At 34.9% G+C, this 24,522-nt stretch overlaps 1 protein-coding gene and 1 long non-coding RNA gene across 3 annotated transcripts; both read right to left on the reverse strand.

Moving 5' to 3' along the window:
• LOC146934636 (uncharacterized) lies at positions 1-510 on the reverse strand. Its single transcript, XR_015007836.1, has 2 exons — positions 409-510; positions 1-133 (listed from the first exon to the last, which is right to left on the reverse strand). It is a non-coding gene; the product is annotated as an uncharacterized LOC146934636 (long non-coding RNA).
• A 487-nt stretch (positions 511-997) lies between these two features.
• On the reverse strand, positions 998-10,896 carry LOC146934637 (tRNA synthetase class II (D, K and N) family protein). 2 transcript variants are annotated; one of them, XM_085706539.1, is made up of 14 exons: positions 10,739-10,896; positions 9,724-10,360; positions 6,779-6,890; positions 6,595-6,666; positions 5,896-5,987; positions 5,203-5,323; positions 4,736-4,858; positions 4,348-4,555; positions 4,065-4,252; positions 3,896-3,967; positions 3,689-3,787; positions 3,510-3,590; positions 2,063-2,120; positions 998-1,368 (listed from the first exon to the last, which is right to left on the reverse strand). In XM_085706539.1, the coding sequence occupies exons 2-14, from the start codon at positions 10,338-10,340 to the stop codon at positions 1,202-1,204; spliced, it is 2,010 nt and encodes a 669-aa protein (XP_085562665.1). In that variant the 5' UTR covers positions 10,341-10,360; positions 10,739-10,896; the 3' UTR covers positions 998-1,201. The 2 variants fall into 2 exon arrangements, with proteins under 2 accessions (XP_085562665.1, XP_085562664.1); XM_085706538.1 differs by having other exon boundaries at positions 6,779-6,899.
• Between the last annotated feature and the right edge of the window lie 13,626 nt (positions 10,897-24,522).

Below are 24,522 nucleotides of genomic sequence, written 5' to 3' on the forward strand. Positions count from 1 at the left end.
TTAACACCCAATTATAATGTTATAAACTCATAAAAGGAAGAAACAAAGATACATAGTTTGATGGATCCATTATTTGCACCTCTAAGGCCTTAGGCCACAAATACATTTTTGCAACCTGATCTTTTATAATTTCCTGAAGAAAAAAAAAAGTGAGATAATATCAATGCTAAAATTTTAGTATTTTGTGATCAATTTAGTGAGTGAAATATTTGAGTGTTTCTAGAGACTGATTTTTCGAATTAGTTTCTAAATCAACAACTATTTTATTTTGTGATCCATTTGGAAAATATATCTAAATCACAAGTTGCTAATAGTAGTGACCGTTCGAGAGCAATATTTCTTTGTAGTCGGTCAAGAACAAGAATTATATTAATGACATGGAAGTGTTGTTCCGTAAGTACAACTCACTTGGTATCTGCAATGACATTTGATGTGTTGGGATGCAAGTTCGAATGTTGAATTCTTTGTTGCTCGCAATCCAAATGCTTTAACTGCAACTATAATGTTAGGATTCCCAGCCCACTTCATTGATAGTTCCATAATCAATTCATTTTCACCATTGATAATAATAAGTTGCAGAGTATAATTATAGGATATAATAGTTTTCTTCATTCTCTTTGCGCAAAAGCGAAAAAAGAAAATGATTTTGGGTGCAGAAACGTTTGGCTTTCAATCTGCACATAGTGTGATTCTTTTTGTAAACCTATCCTTGCCTTTTGATAAAGAATAAATAACTCTTCAAAAAGACTCAATGAAGGAATGTAACATTTCCTACATGCACTCATTTATGCATACACCCTTTGATGAATGGATAGCATATTCATCAAAGAACACACTTATTAAAAAAAATTTAAATTCAAAAGCCAGAGATATAAAAACTCTTAAAACAAGCCACAAATAAACATATCCCTTTTATCTAGATAACTTCTCATGGTGTTCTTAGACTTCCTTTTTTTTTCCACCACTCGCTCCTCCTGTGAGTAATAGGAGCGGAAAATTGTAATCAAGTCCAACTGGACTTAACTAAAATCAACATGATTTTCTTAGGCTCGAAAAAAATGTGATACAATATGGAAATGTAGGTTTATATGGTACCGCTCTTAAAAATACATGTTGATTTATTTAAATGTCCATAAATCATTCTTTAAAAGAGTACAAAAATGGGTATAAGCAACAGAACTATGAAGAGTTAAACGCCTATCTATGTAGTGATTGAAAGATCTTTCAGCTGTTGGGGATCCACCTCGGAAGGTGATCTCGTGAGGGCACACTGTGCAGTTGTTGTTTTTGGGAAAGCAATGACATCCCTGATTGAATTAGCCCCAGCTAGCAACATAACCAATCTGTCCAGACCAAAAGCTATGCCTCCTGCATTTGATATATAAATAATAATCATCGATAAAATCAACTGCTGTTAAACATATTGAGATACAATTTGTGCGCCTCATGTTTTTAGAGTAGTGCTAAAATAAATATATGCCAATTAAATTTCAACTTGATAAATATTAGATGTTTTTATTGAAATGTTTTCAGTTTAGTGGGAATGGAAAGTAATATTATATTACTTATATACTTATAACTGATTTGTGAAATGAGACAACATTAGAAGAGTTAGTGCCACATCATTCTATTCACTAAGTTCTTTCACCTTCAATAAAATTGCTTGAACTATTTCCTGTCTCTGCAGCTGTAGCTTTAACATAAGTTTGGCTTATAATAAACGTTAGATGACTGTCTTATCATATATCTATTGCCATATACATGTTTTCAGGATCAGCGTTAATACGTGGTTCCCGCATTAGTGATAATAGCAAATGCCATTGATTGTGTTGTGATCATTTCAATTCTCAAAAAGAGCGATGAAAGCAGTGCAAAAGAAATACCCTTGTCTAAACTGCCACTACCTTGCAGTTAGTGATAAATGCTACTTCAATAAATAAAGAAAACTGGCCTTTTTCCCTTTCCTCGATATGGTTGTGCACAGACAAATGCTACTCTAATAAGATAATCCAGTTTATCGACAAGGGAGGAATGGGGCTATAAATCATTTTAGAAGACTTACCATGTGGCGGAGCCCCCATGTCAAGAGCTTCAAGAAGATATCCAAACTTAGCTTCAGCCTGAAAAAGAAATTATAATGCATAATTCAGATCAGTCCAAGCCAGGCATGCCTTGAAGGCATTATAAATATAAGCATTCTACCCTATTTCCAAAATATAAGGACCGGTAAGATTGACTGTGGCACAGATCACATCAGAAAAAAAAGTCAAAACTGCAGTTCGCATTAACATGTCAGAAAATTGAAAAGGGCACACGTTAAGGAACCAAATATAGAAGTATTGTCTAGGAAAGAACAATTTTTTAACTTTCAATGAATTGAATACACCACTTCCAAGACAATATTTCTATTTTTTATTCTTTAATATGTGCCCTTAGGGCACTTGTTAGCATTTCCCATAGATATTAACGTTTGAGACTTATGAGTTTGATTTAACGTTTGAATTACATAAGTATTTCAAGTGTTATGTTGTTGTTATGTGTGTGTTATTGTTATAATTACGTAAGTGTTTCAAGTTTAAATTATGTAAGTGTTATGCAACTATGTTGCAATGTGAGCTATGCGTATGAATTAAAATTTACTTAACTTTTCAAGTGTGATGTAAAGGTTTTGTCTTACTTATGCTAATTTACATGCATACATTTTGATTTATGTGCATATATTTGATATTTATGAGTTTTGTATAATCTTACGATTAATGTTACGATTATACAATTTACGGTTTTACTTCACCTTACCGATCATGCGTAAAATCAAGATTTTGACTACCTTGAATGAATCAATTGTCCCGTCCCGTGTGATGTAATCCAAACACATTCGTATAGTAACTCCACTTACTATTTTTATTTTTTTTGCACAATCTCCTCTCTACTTTTCGGGAAAGCCTAAAGTAAAATTGTCATAGGCTTGTATTTTTCATACCATTGGGAGCCCAAGGAAAAGTTGTAGACCCAATCACCCAAAGTAACCAAATCTAAGTTGTATACCCTCCCGGATACATGTGAGGGCATATGTGTTAGAGTGGGGTGAGTGGGGAAGTTAGGCAATTTGTGAAATCATATCTATTCTTATGATTCCCTCTTGTATCGACCTTCCTGCTCTAACATTTTTCTGCTTTCTAAATCTTTCTGCAACTCTTTCAAGAAAACTATTTGGTGTTGATTTTCTTGTTTTTAATAAAATGGTACTTCCTGTTCTCCCAAAATTTGGTTGAATTGCAATATTACACCAAGATAGCAAGATACTTCAGTGGAAGGTACTAAAACTTTTTATTATAATAACAACACAGTGGAAAGTGTAGCCAGAAAAACAAATAGAGCACAAGAAACCAATGTTACATAATTCTAGTCTAAATTTTTCCAGCCAACATCAACTCACTTAATAAATATGAAAAGATAGAAACTAAATGAAAAACATAAATAAGACTAGGAATGGAGTCGCATGTACTAGCCTGCTCCATTGAGATGCCTACAGTCTCCAAAACCTTTTGTTGTATGTCGCGTTTATAAATTCTCAAACTCCCCCCGCCAATCTGACAAAGTATAATATATTGAGTGAGTATCAGTCGCAAAATTGTAAGGCTCACAAGTTAAAGGGAGAGGAAAGAAAATAGAAATAAATCTCGATCACCTCCACCCCATTGTAAACCATGTCATAAGCCAATGCACGAGCCGATGCAAGGTTGTTCATGTCTTCAGGATTTGGTGCAGTGAAAGGATGATGAAGAGCCTGCACAAACCCATAATTAAGAATAATGAAAAGAATAATAGAAAACATAACCAGATATCCTATTTATTAAGAAATGCATTGCTGGATGTTATTAAAAGCAAAACTGACCTCAAGCCTCTGCTCCGAATCATTCCACTCAAACATTGGAAAGTCGGTAATCCACAAAATTGAATGTCTGGCCTAAAATTCAAACAAAAATAACTAGATAACATAAGTGAAATGATTGATGGAGAAAGATAGAGAAAAAAATTCATTTAAAAAGCAGATACCAACTTACATGGTCGATCAAACCTAATTCATGAGCCACATAAACTCTAAGACGATCTAGAGTTTTATTTACAGATGCATGATGACCAACTGCAAATAAAATCAGATCACTTGGTCCTGCAGAGCATCGCCTTAATAAATCCTCTCTAGTTGCAGAATCCATACTTGATACTAAAGCAGAAATTCCCTCAATATCCCCTAAAATCAAAGGATTACACAATAAACACAGGAATATAACAAACATCTCTCAAAATATCATAAAATTGAGTTTTGATAGGGAATTGCTAATTTACCATTCTCCGTGATCTTGAGAAAAGGTAAACCCTTTGCACCAGATTTGTGTGCTTCGTTGTAAATACCACCCTGTGCACCAGGTTTCTTAAGAACTGAATTTGAGTACTTTTTTGCACCAGAAGGTACACAAATTACTTTAATAACACCACCACACTCCAAGGAATCAGAGAAAACCTTGAAGGAAGACCCTGAGAAAATGTCAGATACCTGCCAGCCAATGAAAAGTTATATCTTAGCAAGATGAAGCAAATCTAGGTAAGTTATGGCAATACAAACTAAAACACAAGCAGTGATTCAACACAGGATTACAGCAAGCTATATCATAGAAACTACCATATGCTACAAACCACAAAAGTATTATGGAGGAGGTGAAATAAAGATCATTACATCTTTTAATTCTAGATCAAATCTGGTATCTGGACGGTCCGAACCATATCTATTCATTGCTTCAGCATATGTAAGCCTGGGGAAAGGGTTTGGTAATTCCACGCCCTTAATTTCAAGAAAAACCTGCAATAAAAACCAACTTCAAAATTAGCCATAATATACATGATTCAATTTTTATGGTTTTCTTTATGTAAAACCACGTCCACAAAAGATCTATATCAAACAAAATCTACAAACATTAACACCTTCCCATTTCAACATATATCTTTTCTTGAAATAAGTGAGACTGCAAATATCAATACCTGCTTCTAAATCTTTAATAGTATCATTTGACATTTCAAATCACCAAAAGAAGTTATCATCTGTTGATACCTTGTTCCTCCATTCTAAATTTTTATTTAATATATGTTTCCATTACTTCAAAATTGTGGATAAAATGAATATGATTATAGATGGCATAAACTAACCTTTCTGATCAACTCTTCATTAAGAGACAACATATCCTCTAAAGGAGTAAAAGCCATCTCCATATCTAGTTGTGTGAACTCAGGTTGTCTATCAGCTCTTAGATCTTCATCCCGAAAACATCTGCAAAAGGTGAATTGCATTTAATCCAGAAAGAAAAATGGTCACTTACATCACAATCTTTTTATTGTAATTTTGGTTTAGCTTATAAAAGCAAGCATTCTGTATTCTTGGTTTATGTAAATCACACAACCAAATGCTTTTTTTATGGGAAAAAGGGAAGAGTTTTTACAAACCTCCATAACATAAGCCAGGATACAAATAACCTCAAAATAAATAAAAAATAAAGGCAAAATTACACAATTAGTCCCTTAATTTAATTTTAGGTAACACTTTCGTCCTTTATCTTTTTTATGTTATAAAATAACAACATAGTTATCCTTTTTTATGAAAAAAATAATCAAAAACTCCAAAAAAAATTCATCAAACTCATAGACAAACGCAAATCTTCATCATACAAGCCTAGAAAATCAAATTTCTTTGAAAAAAATCTCATAAAAAATGATAAGATGTTGTCATTTTATAACATAAGGAACTAAATCGTGACAAAAAAAAGATAAAGGACAAAAGTGTTACCTAAAATAAAGTTAAGGGACTAATTGTGTAATTTTGCCAAAAATAAAAGAATATTATACCTTGCTACTTGATAATATTTATCAAAACCAGCTACCATTAGCATTTGCTTAAATAGCTGAGGGCTTTGTGGCAAGGCATAGAATGTTCCTCGCTTCGTAATTCATGTGACAGAATCAACAAAACGTAAAATAAATTACATCTCTTAAAAAATAGATAAAACATTCATATTGCTTTTCATCTTAGCAATGCTCTTCTCATAAAAGATGTTATGCCAATCCAATAAAATAAAATAAAATAAAAATTCAGTGCCATGATACAAACAACTTACTTATGGGAAAATACTACAATTTTTGCAATCATTTCTACACAGTCAAAACACAACAGATATATATAAAAGGAATGTCCTTTGTGCGCACATGCACAAGGCAAATCTGCATACGTTCTACATTAATGCCATTGAGGTATAGGTAGTAAATATCTTTTGAAGCTGGGATCATAAATCCTGTCAACTACTAAATTCAACATCGCAATATCCAATTGAGCGTTTGAAAAAACAATTAATTGATCTGATTATGCAAAAGATAAATCTAATTGCCTGGATGAACTTCTGACGAGACCAATATTTTTAAAGTCTGTCGACTTATTTGCTCTATTGTAACTAAAATCCATACCAAACAAAGAGAAAGAAAGACTAGTAAAATGTTAGACAAATATAATGAAATAACAATCCCATGCAATAGGTGAAAAAATCTAAATACCTGGATTCTTGATGGAACTAAATAATCCCGGGCACCTTCTGGTGTGGATCTTGACAGTATTGGAGTTTCAATCTACCTTATGAACAAAAAAGGTAAAGATCAACACAGGATACCAAATACCAACAACCGAAGTACGATGTGCAATAGACTCAAAAATTCAAATGATGAACCTACTGGATAGTACCTCCACAAAACCATGTATGTCTTCTAGATATCTTCGCATGAGTTTAACCACATTATGCCGCAGCAACATGTTAGAATTCATTTGTTGCCTCCTTAGATCAAGATATCGATACCTAAAAATTCTTAATTGTAAGCAATAAATCTCTCATCTCATCTCGTCAATAAATTACAATTGGAGGTAAGACAAATGAAAACATCAACCACAATCAAACATGTGTCAGAAGAACATTCAACCACATCATTAAACTTGATAAAATAGCATAATTTTACAATCAAATGAGGAATTAATACCAAAAGCAGTCATTTGGTAAAAAAAAAAATAATACCAAAAGCAGTTATAGAGCAACTTATACTAAAACCACACTCACGCACGAGATGTACTAGGATGAAACAATACAAACAAAAGCCAACCAAGGAGGCAAGCTGGACACAGAACAGACAAAACCAAGAACAAATCCCCACAAGCAAAATTTCCAGCAGTAGGCACACAAGGCAATACCCGAACAGGCTAAAAATGTACCTAACTCCTTCGCACCTAACTCATAAAACCAAAGAAAAGCCTCCCACCAGAATAACTAACAGACTTCACCAAAACTTGAAACAGTAAGAAATTCTCCACTTTAAAACTCGATTTCAAGCTTCAAAAATAAAAACTCATCACAGCTTCCACCTAGATATGAATACCTTACAAAGCAAGGACATGCCTTACAAAACCTAGACATTACAGATTTCAACAAAGGATACCATGAAAAACAATGACAGAATGCTGGTCTTACCAGTGAAAAACCGTGACAGTATGCTGATTGAAGACCGGAACAGCCCAGACCCGTGGACCTTCAATAGTTCTAATTTAATTTCTAGTATTGTAATATTTTAAATTGATCTGCGCTGCATTTTGTTGCATCAGTCGGTGTTGAACTAATGTATATTTTTCCAAATGCCTTGCTGTTTATGTTTTCGGAGGGTAAAATAATCAATTAATGATGACTTTTTTTTAGGGTACAAGACTAATGTAATAATTGAATAACTATTGTGCAACACTAGCTCAAAGTCATGGCAGTAAAGGATGAATAGCACTAGATCACAAGATTGAGAATAAATAAGGGCTGTGTTAGACTAAAATCTGATTAGAACTTTGAAGGCTATCAATTAGAAACTCTTTCTCCTCCATGTAAACTACCTAATGCAGAGCTAAAGCATTAGAAAGCACTATTAACAAACATTGTGGTCTAATAATGAGCATCATATGATGCTTGGTGAATAGCAATAATGTTGAATTTTTCTAAGGGTCTGTTTGGGAGGGAGAGGGGGGGGGGGGGGGTGGGGGGGGGGGGGGGGGGGGGGGGTGGGGGGGGGGGGGGGGGGGGGGGGGTGTTGGTGGGCTAAGTCTATATTTTGATATATATTTGCCATGTTTAAAAAAGTAAAAGAACATCATGATTGATGATCATATAATAATGGTTCAATCACACTTAGGCTGTGTTTGGTAACACAAAAAAGCTAGCTTATAGCTTCTTGGATTAGCTTATAAGCTTGTTGGATGAAAACGTGATGTGTTTGGTAACAAGCTTTTCTCATGAGCTTATAGCGTTTTTTGAGAAGCTATTTCAAGTAGCTTTTTAGCTTATACTCCCTCCGTCCCGGAATAACTGACCCATTTTCTAAAAAAAAGTGTCCCAAAATAACTGACTCATTTCAATTTTCAATACAACTTTCATCATTCCCAATACAATATAACACTAAATAATACTACTTTTATCATTCCCAATACAATATATTCTACTTTCCCCTTTATTTATACACTTTTCTTAATTTGTATGAAAAACCAAAGTAGGTCAATTATACCGGGACGGAGGTAGTAGCTGGTAGCTTTTTATATTTTCTTCCAATTTTAACCTTTTATTAATATAGTTTAATTTAATTTTAATTAAAAAACTACTCACATTCTTATTCAATTGCCCACTTTTAAAAAAAACTTCCCACAATCTTTTTCAAATTTTCTTGTTCACTTTCTTTTTTACATACTCTTAATTCAATAATAAATAATTTTATATAAAATTTACAATAAAAGTTTAGAGTAAAATTCATTAAAAGAAAGTTTTGTTAAATAAAAAATGTCAATTGAATTCATAAATACATTTATCATTTGGGAGATGAATATATTTTGAAATAAATTTAAACATTTAAAAAGAAATACATTAATTAATAAAAATTGTATATATGATTTATAAAAAAAAGATTGTCCTTTTACGTCATTTTATATTTATCAGCCACTTGAACAGCTAATTTTACCAAACATTTTTATTTTAATAAGCTAACTTTTCAGCTATAAGCTATCAGCTATCAGCCATCAGCTACCAGCTAGCTTTTCAGCTATCAGCTATCAGCTAGCTTATAGCTTCTTTTTACCAAACACACCCTTAATTGATTTAAAAAAACAGTTTATAGTGTTCATAATTTAAAAAAGAAAAGGAAGTCCTCCCCTCCTAACCCCTCTATCCAAAGAGACCCTACAACTTTTGTTCTGCAATAAAATATGGATTTTGACATTTCTACTTTGTTTTGCTTTGGCATATGTTTGCCTACCCTCAGTTGATTAAACTATGTTTGCCTTATGAAGCCAGAAATAGAAGTTGTTAATATTACATGTCTCTATGTTTTGGAATTTTTCTCCACTATAGTTTTAACCTACGAATCTAAAACTAAAACACTTGCATAGTACGGAAAATTGTGATAGGCTCGGCACAAAATTCTCGCATTTGAACTAAAATTAACGATAAGTATGAAACGAAATTTAGTAAATAAAAGACTTAATAACATGCAAACATGGAGAATAGCATTGATAGAAAAAACAATAAAACCTAAAACTAGTGAGATTGTAACTTCTATGAGAAACCAACAAACATGAATATAAATAAGCAATGACAAGTAGCGTGGAACACTTACCTCAATCGGACTTCCTCTTTAAGAGAATCTTTGGCATCATCGGTTGTAGTAACTAAGAATGGTAACTTTGCATTGACAGAATTTAACAGTTGAACCTCATTTGCAGCAATCTCAATGAAGCCAGTTTTCATCTTCTTGTTGATTGATTGATTTGGACGAGGCCTAACAACACCTTGAATGGCAACCACATACTCCAATCTAAGGTTATTGATTGCAGAATGCGCAACCGGAAATTCATCTGGAAGTGTTGTAACCTGAACAATGCCGGTATGGTCTCTAAGATTGAGAAAGGTGAGTCCACCGTGGACTCTGTGAAGTGCAACCCATCCACAAAGACGAACAGTTTTGCCGACATCGTTGGAAGTTAATTGGCCGCAATGATGAGTTCTTGAAACCCATTGAAGGGATTCGTTGAGTGGTTTGGCAGTGGAAATGAGAGTTTCTGTTTCAGAAGGAAGTGGTGGTTGTTGTTGTTGTATTGAAGCAGAAACAGAGGAAAGGGTTCTGGTTGTGGAAATTAAAGTTGGAATGGTTTTGGAAAGTCTAGAGAGAAAGAAAATTGATGGGGTGCGTCGAAGGGTCGTCAAAGGTAATGCTTTAAGGAATAGAGACGACATATTGTTCTTCTTCTTCTTCACTGAGAAAGGGAAACAAAATCAATAAAGATTCGAATAACAAAAATTGAAAAAACTCATTTCATAGAAAAGGGTTTATGGTATGGTATGAATGAACAACACTGCAGTGCAGCCTTGTTATCATCGTCACAGTTTATCTATCTCCTTTTAGTATGAAATTCATAGAAAACTTGTAGTAATTGAAAACATCAATTTCATCAGAACAAAAGCATAGACTTTAAAACCCTGATTCTTCCATCAATACTAAAATTATATACCCAAATTCATCCTAAATATTAGCATCTTTACCGAATCAAATTTAACTCGAGCAATTTTGTGTGTCATGAAGCTAATACATCAAATGACAAAAATTAACAAGAACAGAGATGAAAAACACTAACCAAAAGGAAGTGGAATAAGAACGACGAAGAACTGAGAAGTGGGTTTCGCTAATCACGTTTCAGATGGAGAAAAAGTGGATTTTGCATAATCACTTTCCGAATGGAGAAGAAGAAGAAGTTGGTTTGGTAATCGTAATCGTGTTTCCGTATGCGAGAACGGATGGATAACTCCAGGAATTCTTCTCTTTACCAAACACATTTTGCTCGCATCCAACTGAATACCGAAAATACCCCTGCGTTAACTAAGTAACGCATGCGCAACTTAAGTCAAGTTGGAATTAACACTTGTGTAAGTTAACTCACGCACGGGTATTTTGGGTTGTTCAGTTGGGAGCGAGCAATAACTGTTGGGTAAAGAGGAGTGCTCTAACTCCAGCGCCCTCACTCTTCTGTTGCTTTAAAAGCCCATTTTCTTATGTTAATTTCAAAATTTCTTTTCCCACCCTCCAACTTTCTTGTGCACGCCGATTTTGAATTGTAAAATCCGAGAAAATGAAGAGTTTTAGAGGATGATGTTCCAATTCAAAGTAGTCAAGACTCAAAAAGTATTTATAAATGAATTTACATATACCTTCTTCTAAGAATACTATCAAGGTTTGAACCTAAAACAAACTGAATTCAAGTCTTTTTTTTTTACTACAAGACAAAATCCTTAGAGTTACATGTTAGCAATAGGGATGGCAATACGGGCCAGCCTGTAACACCCCGTTTTCCCAACATAAAAATTTCATTTAAAATCAGAGTATTTAATTCATAACGGAATGTCACACACTACTTTAACATCTCAAACAGATAATAATAATTATCCTTCAATTCAACATCATGAAAATCTTAAACTGTTGCAGCGGAAAATAGTTCAACATTTAAAAGTCTTGGCACGCAGGCCTTATTGGAAAATCTCATAAATTAGTTCATAAAAGAGACACGTAAGGAATAGAAGTAAAAGCAAGCCCCCATCCCGTTACGTATCAGAGCACCTAGACACCAAGTGAGGAGTCTACTCACGAACGCCTCTAATCTTTATTACCTGCACATTACCCACGGTCGAGGCAACATATACGCAGAAAGGGTGAGATTTCATAATCAATACATTAAGCATATAATCCAATAAAATGCATTTAACAACTTAAACATTAATAACATATCAACAATTAACAATTATCATATTTTTCATTTCATAACAAATACAATCATCAAATACCATTACTAATTTTCATCACAAATCATAATCAACTTAACACTCAACTTGACGACACAACTCACCTTTGACCATGCAACTCTATCAACTCAACAACAACTTGACAACACAACTCATCTTTGACCATGCAACTCTATCAACTCAACAACAACTTGACAACTTAAACATCATGAAACTTCTTGATATGCAAATGCATGTGGTACCAATCAACAACAAAATGAGCATAATAGGCTCTTCAACGTGTGAGCACAAAGGCTGTCGGGCCTAAAGCCCCCAACTTTAATGAGCACAAAGGCTGCCGGGCCTAAAGCCCCCAACTTTAATGAGCACAAAGGCTGCCGGGCCTAAAGCCCCCAACTTTAATGAGTATGCAATGAACTCAACTTCCAACAACTTAGACAACAACATAAACAACCCATACGACTCATAATCATGGACCACTCCTTGAATTCTACAACATAGACCGACTCATGCAACTTCAAGACACTAACAGTCAAAAGCAGGGAACAGCAGCAAGATTACAACATTTAATAACATTTGAATGCGTTAACATCATCTAAGGTATGAATTACATCAACATAAATACCATAAAGCATCATTATAACATTCATGCAACCACACTTCTAATCTCAGTCACCTGAACAGACTGCAGGGTCTATAAAAACATCCTAAACAGCTCTCTTACTTAATTCTAAGGTCAACTCAAGACTACACGTGCGAAGGGATCACATCGGGACAATTTTGGGCAACTAACAGCCTAACTCGCAGTGGCGAGTAACTCTGCTCGCAATGGCGAGAAAAGCGTGCATTCTGGGTTCCTAAGTTCTTACTCGCAGTGGCGAGTTATTCTGCTCGCAGTTGCGAGCTTACAGGTCACTCGCAGTTGCGAGTTGCATTGCTCGCAGATGCGAGCTCTGGGTTCTAGCTCGCCGTTGCGAGTGTTCTTGCTCGCAGATGCGAGCGATGAATGTCAGTACGGCCAGAAACCTAAAAATCACAACTTTTCACCTATATTCATGATTCCTTCATCCAAATAGCATCTAATTATCATCTTAAGTCATATCTAAGGTCTGTACACTAATTTTGCATCAATCTAACATCTGTTCTTGATTCATTCATCAAAATTGATCCTAAACCTAATTCTCAATTCTCACCAAAACTTAACCTAATCATGCTAAATTCATCCTATAGAATTATACCCTTAATAATATTGAAAATTAGTCTCACCCTTACCTGGTAATTGCAGAAATCGCAGCCCTCTCTATCTTGTTCTCCTCTTCTGACTTTTTCTCCCTTTTTCTCCAAAAACGTACGTACTCTGTTACTAACTTATGTCTGCCCTATTTATCTTTTCATATTACTCTTCTCACTACTAAATTGCTCATCTCACAACACAGCCCCACTTTTATTATTTTTATTTTATTTCTCTTAACTTATTTTATTTAATAATAAAATAAGTCACACCAATCATAACAACTTCACAACATCAATATACTTCACATCAATCTATAAAATCACATAATTTATCTATAAATTATGCAAACTATTTAAATTCTTAAATCATATAAATATATATATATATATATATATATATATATATATATATATAAATCCTCATTAAATTAAGTAAATAATTAAGACGGGCGTTACACAGCCCGCCCGTTTAGGCCCAGCCCGCTATTAGCCCGCCAAAAAAGGGTTGGGGCGGGGCGGGCCAACTTGGGGGGGTGGGCTCAAACTCACACACCGCCCCGCCTAAAGGCGGACTAGCGGGTTGGCGGGCTGGCCCGTCTATTTTTTAAAATATTTTTTTGTCGATTGTTATTAACAAATACACTGCTATTATAAAAAAAATAAATTCAATATAAAGACTCTAACATTAAACAAATATCAAAATAAATCCACCATACATTCAACATAAAACAAATTACAAAATAAATCCAACAACATGAAATAAGTCTCAATATAATGCAGTGGTGAATCAGTTTTTTTCTAGAGGTAGTGGACTAGTGGTGAATCAGTTATCACTTATCACTATCAGAGAGACTGGGACAATTTGAGGTTGGGTTGATATCATTTGGCCCAATTGTTTATGGGGTGTGTAAATTAAAAATTCGGTCACTAATAGTAAAAAAAGAATGTTTAATAAGCTCGCGGGCCAGCCCGCCCCACCCCGCTATGACCCGCTTTTTCAGCGGGCTTAACAGGGGCGGGCCAACTAGAGAGATGGGCTTAAAATCTTACCCCAGCCCGCCTAAAATGACGGGTTAAACGGGCTGGCCCGACGGGCCAGGCCCATTTTGCCACCCCTAGTTAGCAACGACTTCATCCCTATTTTCATTCATTGTAACTTGGATAATTTCAATATCATTGAAAATGTGTATCTAAGGAAAAAATTGCCTATAATCATCCACCCCTTAATGTTGTATACCAACATGGTACTTCTTTGTTGTGATGGTGGTTTTTAAATTTCATAATTTGAACTATGTTATATTAGTTTCGATAATATAGTTTCAAATTATAAAATCTGAAATGTGTCAAAAACATAACAGTTGCAAATTCAATTAATAAAAATGGCATAATTTAAAATTGAAAACACAATTTTATAATATATTTACATTAACATCATCATCAGGTTTTCTTAATGTGATCAACATTATTATGGCCTAGGGTAACATTAAAACAGAATTTCAATTAACAATTTGCTCATGAATGGGTTTTGTAAACATTACTATAGAGGGTGATTCTCTTAATGTGGTCAACACTAGCCATCAATTACAATATTCTTATTTTGGCCTTGTTATTAATGATTGTAAGTGTTTTAGCTGTTTGTTTTCTTCGTTTTTAGTTTCTCGTGTTTGAAGAACCGATAATGTTTTTGCTCATTCTTAATCGAAATTTGCTTTAGTTTCAATTGATTATGTTTGAATCGAAAAATTTGTTGCAACCAATTTGATTCACGTTTATTTGAAATCGTTTTTCCAACAACAAAAAAAAAAAAAACTTATCCAAATCGAGTCCATTTTTATTTTATGATGTAGACCCGCAAATGAATAAATTTGCATCCCTATTAAAAAAAAACAAACTTAATTACTGGCAACAATTATGGACGATGTTAGGAATATTGTGACACCATTTATTTTCTTTTATTTTTGGTCAAGGTGGCACCATTTCATTAATATATATATATATATATATATATATATATGGATAGAAAAAAACTTGTCTTTGACCAAATACAATTTTTTTTTAGCTCTGCTAGGGTTTCTTCTTGTTCATGGATTTCACTTTCACGTCTCCACGGCCAGCGGCCATGTCTTCGAAACCGCCTGACCCTCCCGACAAGAGTGGTGACAAGGGAATGCTTGATGCAGGAGATAAAAATGGATCAAAACAGTCCATGCTCATATCCTTCCGAGACAAGGTCTTGGGATCGCAACCTACTGTTACAAAGGAAAGAGTTGATCTGGTGGCGAAGAAACTTGCACAGGTCGAACATATAAAGGGAAATAGATTGCTCCCAATGCTTCATGTTCAAGAGTCAGTGATGGAGGAACTTAGTCTTCCGTATAAAGGGTGTTTGATCGTGAAACTTCTCGGAAAATCGATTGGATACAACATGATGAAGACAAGACTTGAAAGAGTTTGAAAACTTAATGGAGGATTTGATCTCATGGAGGTGGAAAATTCATTTTTCATGGTCAAATTTGATGAGGAGGAAGACAAAAACAAGGTGATAAATGGTGGTCCGTGGATGATCTTCGATCATTATTTGGCATTCCGTCAATGGTCTCCTAATTTCAATGCAGCAACAGCCACGATCGATAAAACAATGGCTTGGATAAGGATTCCGAGTTTGAATTTGGTTTATTACGACGAGAGCTTGTTATGGGCAGTGGCATCAATGGTGGGAACACCGGTGAAGGTCGACATGCATACGTTGCAAGTGGCGAGGGGAAAGTTTGCAAGATTATGCGTTGAAATTGATCTCACAAAACCTGTTGTGGGAAAAGTTGGAATTAACGGAGAGTGGTATCATGTCCAGTATGAGGGATTGCATGTTATTTGCACTCAGTGTGGTTGTTATGGCCATACTTTAAAGGATTGCACCCCTAAACACAAATCTTTAACAGCTGAACCAGAATCAGTGGTTGTTCCGACGACCACCGCGCCGGAAGTTGCAGAAGAAACGCTCACAGACAAGAACGGTAACAACATTAATGTGGGTAACGGTCAAACCGAAAAACCAGGGATAATGATGGAGGAGATTCCGTCCAAAACTGATATCTTGGGTATTAATGGTGAACCAGATTCTTTGCATGGTGAGTGGATTAAAGTGGTAAGAAAAAAACGAGTCAATAAGGTTGGGTCACGCATTGCTGGTGGAGACATGAAAGGTACGTCTTTCCAAAATCTTAAGAAAAGAATTAATGAATTGAATGCTGAAAAATATGATCAGATGCATGATAATAGGAGCGGTTACAAACCCTCCCAAATTAACTCTACTAATGCAAGCATTAAAGTAGGAAATAATAAACAAAAAAGAACTAGAAGTGATATTGGTACAAGCAAAATAGGCATAAATAATGGGAAACCAATTCATGTTGCTAGTTCTAGCGGTGATAATTCGGTAAAAAATAAAAGCTTGAGCGGTGTGAATAAAAGTGGGGACATGACAACTTTAATTTGGAGGACTCCTAAGTCTGTTTGTGATGAAGATAAAGGGCCAGCTGTCAAAGCTTGTAATAAAGTGGATAACTCTCAGTCTAATAGTGCTATCGTTCCAACATTGAAAGGTGATTTGAATGGCAATTCATCTAATGGTATTATTGGAGAGGAAACTTCACAAAAACATGAATTTAACTCACATCAACGTGAGGAAAATTTGCTGGCAGGTGCTAGTAACAACAAGAATGATGATCAAGATTCCATTATAAGGATGAATGATGATGACCAAAACGTGGGACACTCCCATGATACTCAAATGCAATTGAATTGATGTGGTATTTACACATCAATTTCCTGTATCCTTTTATTTATTTTTTAATGATATTTATTTCTTGGAATTGTAGGGGTGCTCAAGGATTAAATTTCCGTAGAGCACTCAATAATTTTTGTCGAAAAAACAAAGTGGATGTTGTGGCTTTGCAGGAAACTAGGTGCAGCGGCAATGTTGCTCGGAAGGCAATCAAGAAACTTGGTTTTAAGAATTACATTGTTTCTGAAGCGCAAGGATTCTCTGGTGGCATTTGGTTACTTTGGAATAGACAGGATATTCATTTTGAAGTGATCCAGAATAATTTTCACTTCATCCACGTTCAAGTTAGAGAACAAGGTGTGGATCCTTGGCTTCTTACTGTGGTCTATGCGAGCCCTCGAGAGAATGAAAGAAATACAACGTGGTATCAATTAAGGGGACTTGCTACTAATATTCATGAACCTTGGATTATGATGGGGGACTTCAATGAGATTGCTAATCCTGATGAGAAAAAAGGAGGAGTTCAGCCGGACCTCAGAAAATGCCTAAATTTTTCTAATTGGATGAATGATTGTAGATTGATGGAGCTCACTACTATAGGAACCAAATTTACTTGGAGAAAATGGAATGGGCGTGACAGAGTTTTCAAAAAATTAGACCGTGTTCTTTGTAATGTGGAATGGAGATTAAAATATGATGAAGGTTTTGCTAAGGTCCTTCCGAGAGTGCAGTCTGATCACCATCCTATTATGGTTCTTTCGGAGGGGGAATTATCAAATGGAGGGGATCGCCCTTTCAGGTTCGAGGCGGCCTGGATCACTCATGAGGATTTTAATAGGATGATGCATGAGAAATGGGATAAACGCTTTGATTTGCTTCATAATATTTCTAACCTTACCCCTCATCTAAAAGAATGGAACACTGAAACTTTTGGGAATATTTTTAAAAGGAAGAATGAACTTTTGGCCAGGTTAAACGGGATTCAGAATAGTCACAGTTATGGGTACAGTAGCTTCCTTGAGAACCTTGAGAAGGAGCTTCACGACCAACTTGCTATAACCCTTTACCAAGAAGAGTGTCTTTGGTTCCAAAAATCTCGTAGCAAGTGGATTGCAGATGGTGATCGAAATACTAAGTATTATCATTCCAAAACAATCATCAGAAGGCGTAAAAATAAAATTTTGACACTCCGTGATGACTCTGGTGCTTGGATTGATGACCCAAATATCTTGAAGAATCTTGTGCGGAATTTCTATACGGATTTATTTAAAGAGGATACTCCTAATCGTGACTCTATTGTTTCCTGGACCACTTATCCAAATGTTGTGGGGGAATACCATAACAAACTTATTTCTAATGTCCAGCTTAATGAGTGCAAAAGAGCTTTGTTTGATATGGGTCCGCATAAGGCACCTGGTGAAGATGGTTACCCTGCTATCTTCTTCCAACATTGTTGGGATAAGGTGGCTGACTCTTTGTTTAACTTTGTCAAACAGGTTTGGGTAAATCCTTCTCGCATTTCTTTTATTAATAATACCCTTATTGTGACGATTCCTAAAATTGAGAAACCAGAATTTGTTTCTCAGTTTAGGCCTATTTCCCTATGTAATGTTATATATAAAATCATTTCTAAAGTGATTGTTAACAGGATTAAACCTTTGCTTGATCGTATTATTTCTCCATACCAGTCTAGTTTTATTCCAGGTCGTAACATACACCACAACATTATTGTGGCTCAAGAAATGGTGCACGCCATGTCTAAAATGAAAGGTAAAAAAGGCTTCATGTCTATCAAAATTGATCTAGAAAAAACTTATGATCGTCTTAACTGGAATTTTGTGGAGAAATGCTTAGAGGAGTGCAAATTTCCCCCACAAGTCATTCAAATCATTCATCATTGTATTTCGTCTCCGTCGTACAAAATTATGTGGAATGGTGAAAAAACTGATACCTTTTATCCCACTAGAGGAATTAGGCGAGGAGACCCCCTTTCCCCTTATCTTTTTGTCATTTGTATGGATAGATTGTCTCATATGATAGCTGATCAGGTAGAAGCGAAATATTGGATTCCTATGCGCGCAGGCAGGTATGGTCCACAAATATCTCATTTACTTTTTGCTGATGATCTTCTTCTTTTTGCAGAAGCCTCAATTGAACAGGCTCATTGTGTTTTGCACTGCCTTGATACTTTTTGTCAAGCCTCTGGTCAAAAGATAAATAGAAATAAAACTTGTGTATATTTCTCCAAGAATGTTGATACCCAACTTCGCGAGGATATTTTACATCACACAGGGTTTAATCAGGTCAATAGCTTGGGCATGTATCTTGGGGCTAATCTTGATCCTGGAAGGAGTTTGAGAGGCAAGTTTAATCATATTGTTAATAAAATTCAGCGTAAGTTGAATGGTTGGAAGCAACAATGTTTAAGTTTGGCAGGTAGGATCACTCTCGCTAAGTCTGTTATAAGCACGATCCCCTACTACCATATGCAGTATGCTAAAATTCCCAAGACTATATGTGATGAGATTGATAAAATTCAGCGGGGTTTCATTTGGGGAGATTCTGATCAAGGTAGGAAAGCCCATCTTATTAGTTGGGATGTTTGTTGCCTGCCTAAAGTTGATGGCGGTCTTGGATTTCGACAAACACATAAGATGAATGAAGCATTTCTCATGAAGATCCTTTGGAATTTGATTAAAAATCCGAAAGACCTTTGGTGTAGAGTTCTTCGCAGTAAATATGGACGTACTAATGACCTCATTGCAAGCATTAGCGCACAACCTTATGATTCTCCTCTTTGGAAAGCCTTGGTAAACATTTGGAATGATTTTAAAGGTCATATGGTGTGGAATGTTGGGGATGGTCGTAATACTAATTTTTGGCTAGATAAGTGGGTTCCTAACAATGGAGCACTTATGTCTATAGGTAACCAGGCCTACATGGATACAACTCTATCAGTTAGGGATGTTCTTAGTCCTTCTGGAGATTGGAACATTAATTTCCTCGTAAACAACTTGCCAGCTGACACTGTTAATCAAATTCTTGCGCTTCCGATCCCTAATGATGATGATGGTCCAGACACTATTGGGTGGGGTGGAACCAATACCCACCATTTCACAGTTCAAAGTGCTTATTCTTTGCAGCATCAGGATTGCCCGGCTTTGGAGGGTGACTGGAAAAGTATTTGGAAGTGGCATGGCCCACATCGCATCCAAACCTTTATTTGGTTGGCTACGCATGGGCGCATTCTTACAAATTTCCGAAGGAGTAAATGGGGTGGTGGTATCTCTCCTACTTGCCCGTGTTGTGGAAATGAAGATGAAACTATTCTTCATGTGCTTCGCGATTGCATCAACGCTATTCAGGTATGGCTTTACATCGTTCCATCTGATTTTATAACTAATTTCTTCTCTTTCGATTGCAGGGATTGGTTCTTCAATAACCTCAACAAGAAAGACATTGGGACGAACACTTTAAGTTGGAAAACAACTTTCATGACGACATGTTGGTACTTGTGGAAGTGGAGGAATAAAACTATTTTTGAAGCTGATTTTATTAGGCCGAACAACCCAATTTCTTTAATTTGGAGATTTGTCCAAGATATTGAAGATTGTAACCTGGAGCTTGTTCGTAAAGGTCCAAAGTTGAATGAAATCATCTATATAGGTTGGAAGCGGCCTCAAGAAGGTTGGATCAAGCTTAATAGTGATGGTGCTTGCAAGGATATGGGGGTTATTGCTGGATGTGGCGGCCTTTTTCGTGATTCAGACGGTAGATGGATCAAAGGCTACACTAAGAAGATTGGAGCTTGTGATGCCTTACATGCTGAGATGTGGGGGCTATATTTGGGTTTGGATATGGCTTGGAGGGAACATTACTCTCATCTTATAGTGGAAAGTGATTCAAAGATTTTGATCGACATGATCTCTGATAATTTCAAGTTCAATGGGAATATTCCTGTTTTAGTTCACCGGATCCGGAAGCTGCTGAAGATGAGTTGGAATGTTCAACTCAACCATACTTGGCGTGAAGGAAATAGGAGTGCTGATTGGCTCGCTAATTTAAGCATTTCTACAGATCACTTTAATTTTCTAGTGTTGGAGTCTCCTCCTTGTGAGGTCAAAAGAATCCTTTTTGATGATTTATCCGGGGCTTGCATGCCTAGGAATGTTCGATTAGCTTCTTAGTTTTTTTTTTTTTTTTTTGGGCTTTGCCCTCTCTTGTACCAAAAAAAAAAAAAAAAAAAAAAAAGAAAAATATATTTTGGCACCAATTTTTTTATGAGCTTTTTTGTCGCAGTTTCTTGTACGTCTAAACATTACGTGAATTGTAACCAAAAAATACATTATGTGAATCACCTATAAAAAAAATTCCTTAAAAAAATCTATAAAAAAATTTGTGAATGACGCAATATGTTTCTCGTGATTCTGTATTACCTTTTTTTTAAGGTACGATCTCCTGGCTCAATTATTATCCTATCAATTTGAAAATGCATTTGAGGCAGGAACAATGATATCTTTTTGAGATAACTTTCTTCTTTATTCTTTAAGAATAGAAAAACAATAGAGAAAGAGAGTAACAATATAATGAGAGTATGAGATATAATTGATCTAAAAATTATTTTAAAATAAAAAATAATTATATGAATATCATTTCTCTTAAAATAAATTATTAGAATATTCTCAAAACCATTGTCAGTCAATTGGTAAATAAATAAAATACAACGTAAAAACCCCGATTTAATCTACCCACCTTGAATCATGTATATAAAATATTGAGTTTGAGTATTGTGAATTTAAAATATAATTAGGAGATGATTCCTTACGGAAGATGGTTAGTTAAATTCTTCAATGAAGACCAATGGTTGAGTTTGAGGATTGTGAATTTAATTAAAATATAATTAGGAGATGATTCCTTACGGAAGATGGTTAGTTAAATTCTTCAATGAACACCAATGGTCACTTAAGTTGTAGTAGATAGAAACTTTTTTTTTTGGCTTTCGCACCGGTTTTCGGCTCACCAGAGGTGGACGACTAATCCAGCTTATGCGTAGAAGCATGCGCACTGGCCAAGCATTGTTCCCCCTGGGAATCGAACCCGATATTCCCTGGGTACGTCCTTGGAAGGAGCTCCTTACCACTGGAGCCCAAGCAACTTGGTTAGTTGTAGTAGAAACTTTGCATTAATAACATGGTTAACAAAAATGATTTGATCTTAATAGAAAAAGTGACGAAAGTTCAATGATTGAATTAATAAGTCGCATATACAGTTCATCATCATTAGAAACATATGTGAAACTAGCATAGCAACAAGATTTTCATGGGAGGGGATTCTCTCCTGTGACTGGAGAGTCCAGTGAGATCCTCTCCATTCAATTTTTTTAATTGCAAGCATTTATAATTATTGAAAGGGTAATTAGAGGCTCAGATTTTCACTGCAGAGCATCCAGTGATATTCTCACCGGAGAGGATCCAAGTCCGATTTTCATCTGGGGACCATGAAACAACACTATTTCGTTTGGTACCTCTTGCTAGCGGAGCAACTACAAGCTGTCCATGAGGGAAAGATTATAAACTAAAAGTGTCGTTTTTGTACGTGGCTTTTTTTATGCCAATAAATAAATAGATATGGAGATGGTTAATTTGTCACACTCTCACTAGTCACTACCTACTTAGTTTCCAGTCTTTTCGTTCGCTTCACGGGATGCCAATGTCTCCAAACTCAATTCCAAAACTTTACATAAAATAAGCCATACAATTTCCCAACCTTGTCTACAGTTGTCACTTTCATAACTATTTCTTGAAGGTTGATCATGCAGTTTATCTGGGTGAAAGATGTTACGGGTTAATGTGGTTGACATTTTTAGGGACATACATTCACATCTCGTGGGGGAGTGAAAAACTTGATATCCTAACAATTCGATATGTTACTATTTTTCTCTTCTTTTTTTGAGGAAAGATACGTTACTCATTGTTATTCATCAAGATTAAAAAAAAAAAACTTAATTTCCGTTGGTCGATATCCTTACGAAATTGATATATCACAAACTATAAACCCAAACAAGTAACATTTGAAAAAACTCTATAAACTAGTTTAAAAAATATTATAAGCTCGTTAATTACGAAATGATTATTATCAAACACCTCTACTTAGTGTATGTTTAATTTTGTGTGACAAAAATTCATTTTGAGTCTGAATAAAACTAAGTTAAATGTAAAGTGATTTATGTTTTAATTTATTTATTACAACAAATTTAAGGCTCTAAAAAAACAAATTTAAGGCTAAAATCAATTGTGAAAGTCAAAAACAATTATTTTTTAACTCATCCAAACCAGATAAAATCAATTTGCAACTTCTAGAATAATTTTTACCACCAAAATTAAAACCAAACATATGTCTTTACATACTAACTTGTACATGATAAAGAGAGCCATAGTGTATTACTAGAGTCAATTGGATTCTATATTTGTAAGATTGATTAGCCTACCATAATTTCTCATCAAACAAAAAGTTGTGACTGCAGGTCCCCTGTCTCATTCATATCTTCATGCCATGCGTTTTTATATTAGTTTTTTTTTAAAATGATCGATACAAAAAAGTTGAACAAACATCATAATTGAATTGAAAAGGAAAATATTTGTGCATGGAAACATTATCAAGAAGGTATCAATCATAGACATCAAAATCAATAAAAAAAATAGTGGAATCCAATTGATAAAATTTGACGTGGTCCCTCCAAATCATGTGATTGCATTATATGGTTGAAGAAAATATCCCTGAAATTCTATAATGCTGATAATCATAAGAGTAAATTGTTTATGGTTGCAATTTTCCATCCTACTATATCAATAGTAACTTGCAAGTGAATTTCACTTGCCCAAGATCATCATTACATGTTACAGTATATCTCCAGAAGTTTGAGTATATGTCTGATCAATCTCAGCTATATATTCCCGAGTCATGTAAAGGAATAGCAATTTTTCCAGCTAACCTCAAGTCCATATTAATTAATATTGTTAGAAAATAAACAAACTTTATTCTATGAGTGTTGTAGCAATGGCGACTGTTAAACAAAAAGAACTTTTTTTTTGAGCAAAAGGAACTAATAATACGAATATCCATCATATACATGGGGAACGTATGGCCCCCTCCCCATCTCATTAAATAAACAATAGGATAAATTACATTTTTTATCCTTTAGAGCACCTTCAATGGTGCAACCCAAATGTATACCTTAATGGAGTTTACATTGCCACGTTATCTTAAAGAACCACATTCATGTTTTTTTTTACGAGGCCACATTCATGTTTTGCTTCAACGGTGCAACTTTTAAATACTTATATTGGGTCTAATAACTTTAACTCGCTTATTTATATTTTATTCATATTTATTTTATTACAATTCACATTTGAATATTGTAACTTTTATTGAGAAATGTGTCATCAAAGTTCCTTTGACAAATGACAATGTATTTTAATAGTGAACGATCTAAAAATTGAGTTCGTTCCTTAAAAATCTAACCAAGAACCTCCCATTGGTGGTGACATCATTTTAGGTTTTATTTTGATCTCTTAAGTTGTTTCCATTCTATTTTGGCCTATTAAATTA

Source organism: Medicago sativa, chromosome 4 (assembly GCF_051527215.1).
Source record: "Medicago sativa cultivar Bolivia chromosome 4, Bolivia_mono, whole genome shotgun sequence".
Lineage (NCBI taxonomy): Eukaryota > Viridiplantae > Streptophyta > Magnoliopsida > Fabales > Fabaceae > Medicago > Medicago sativa.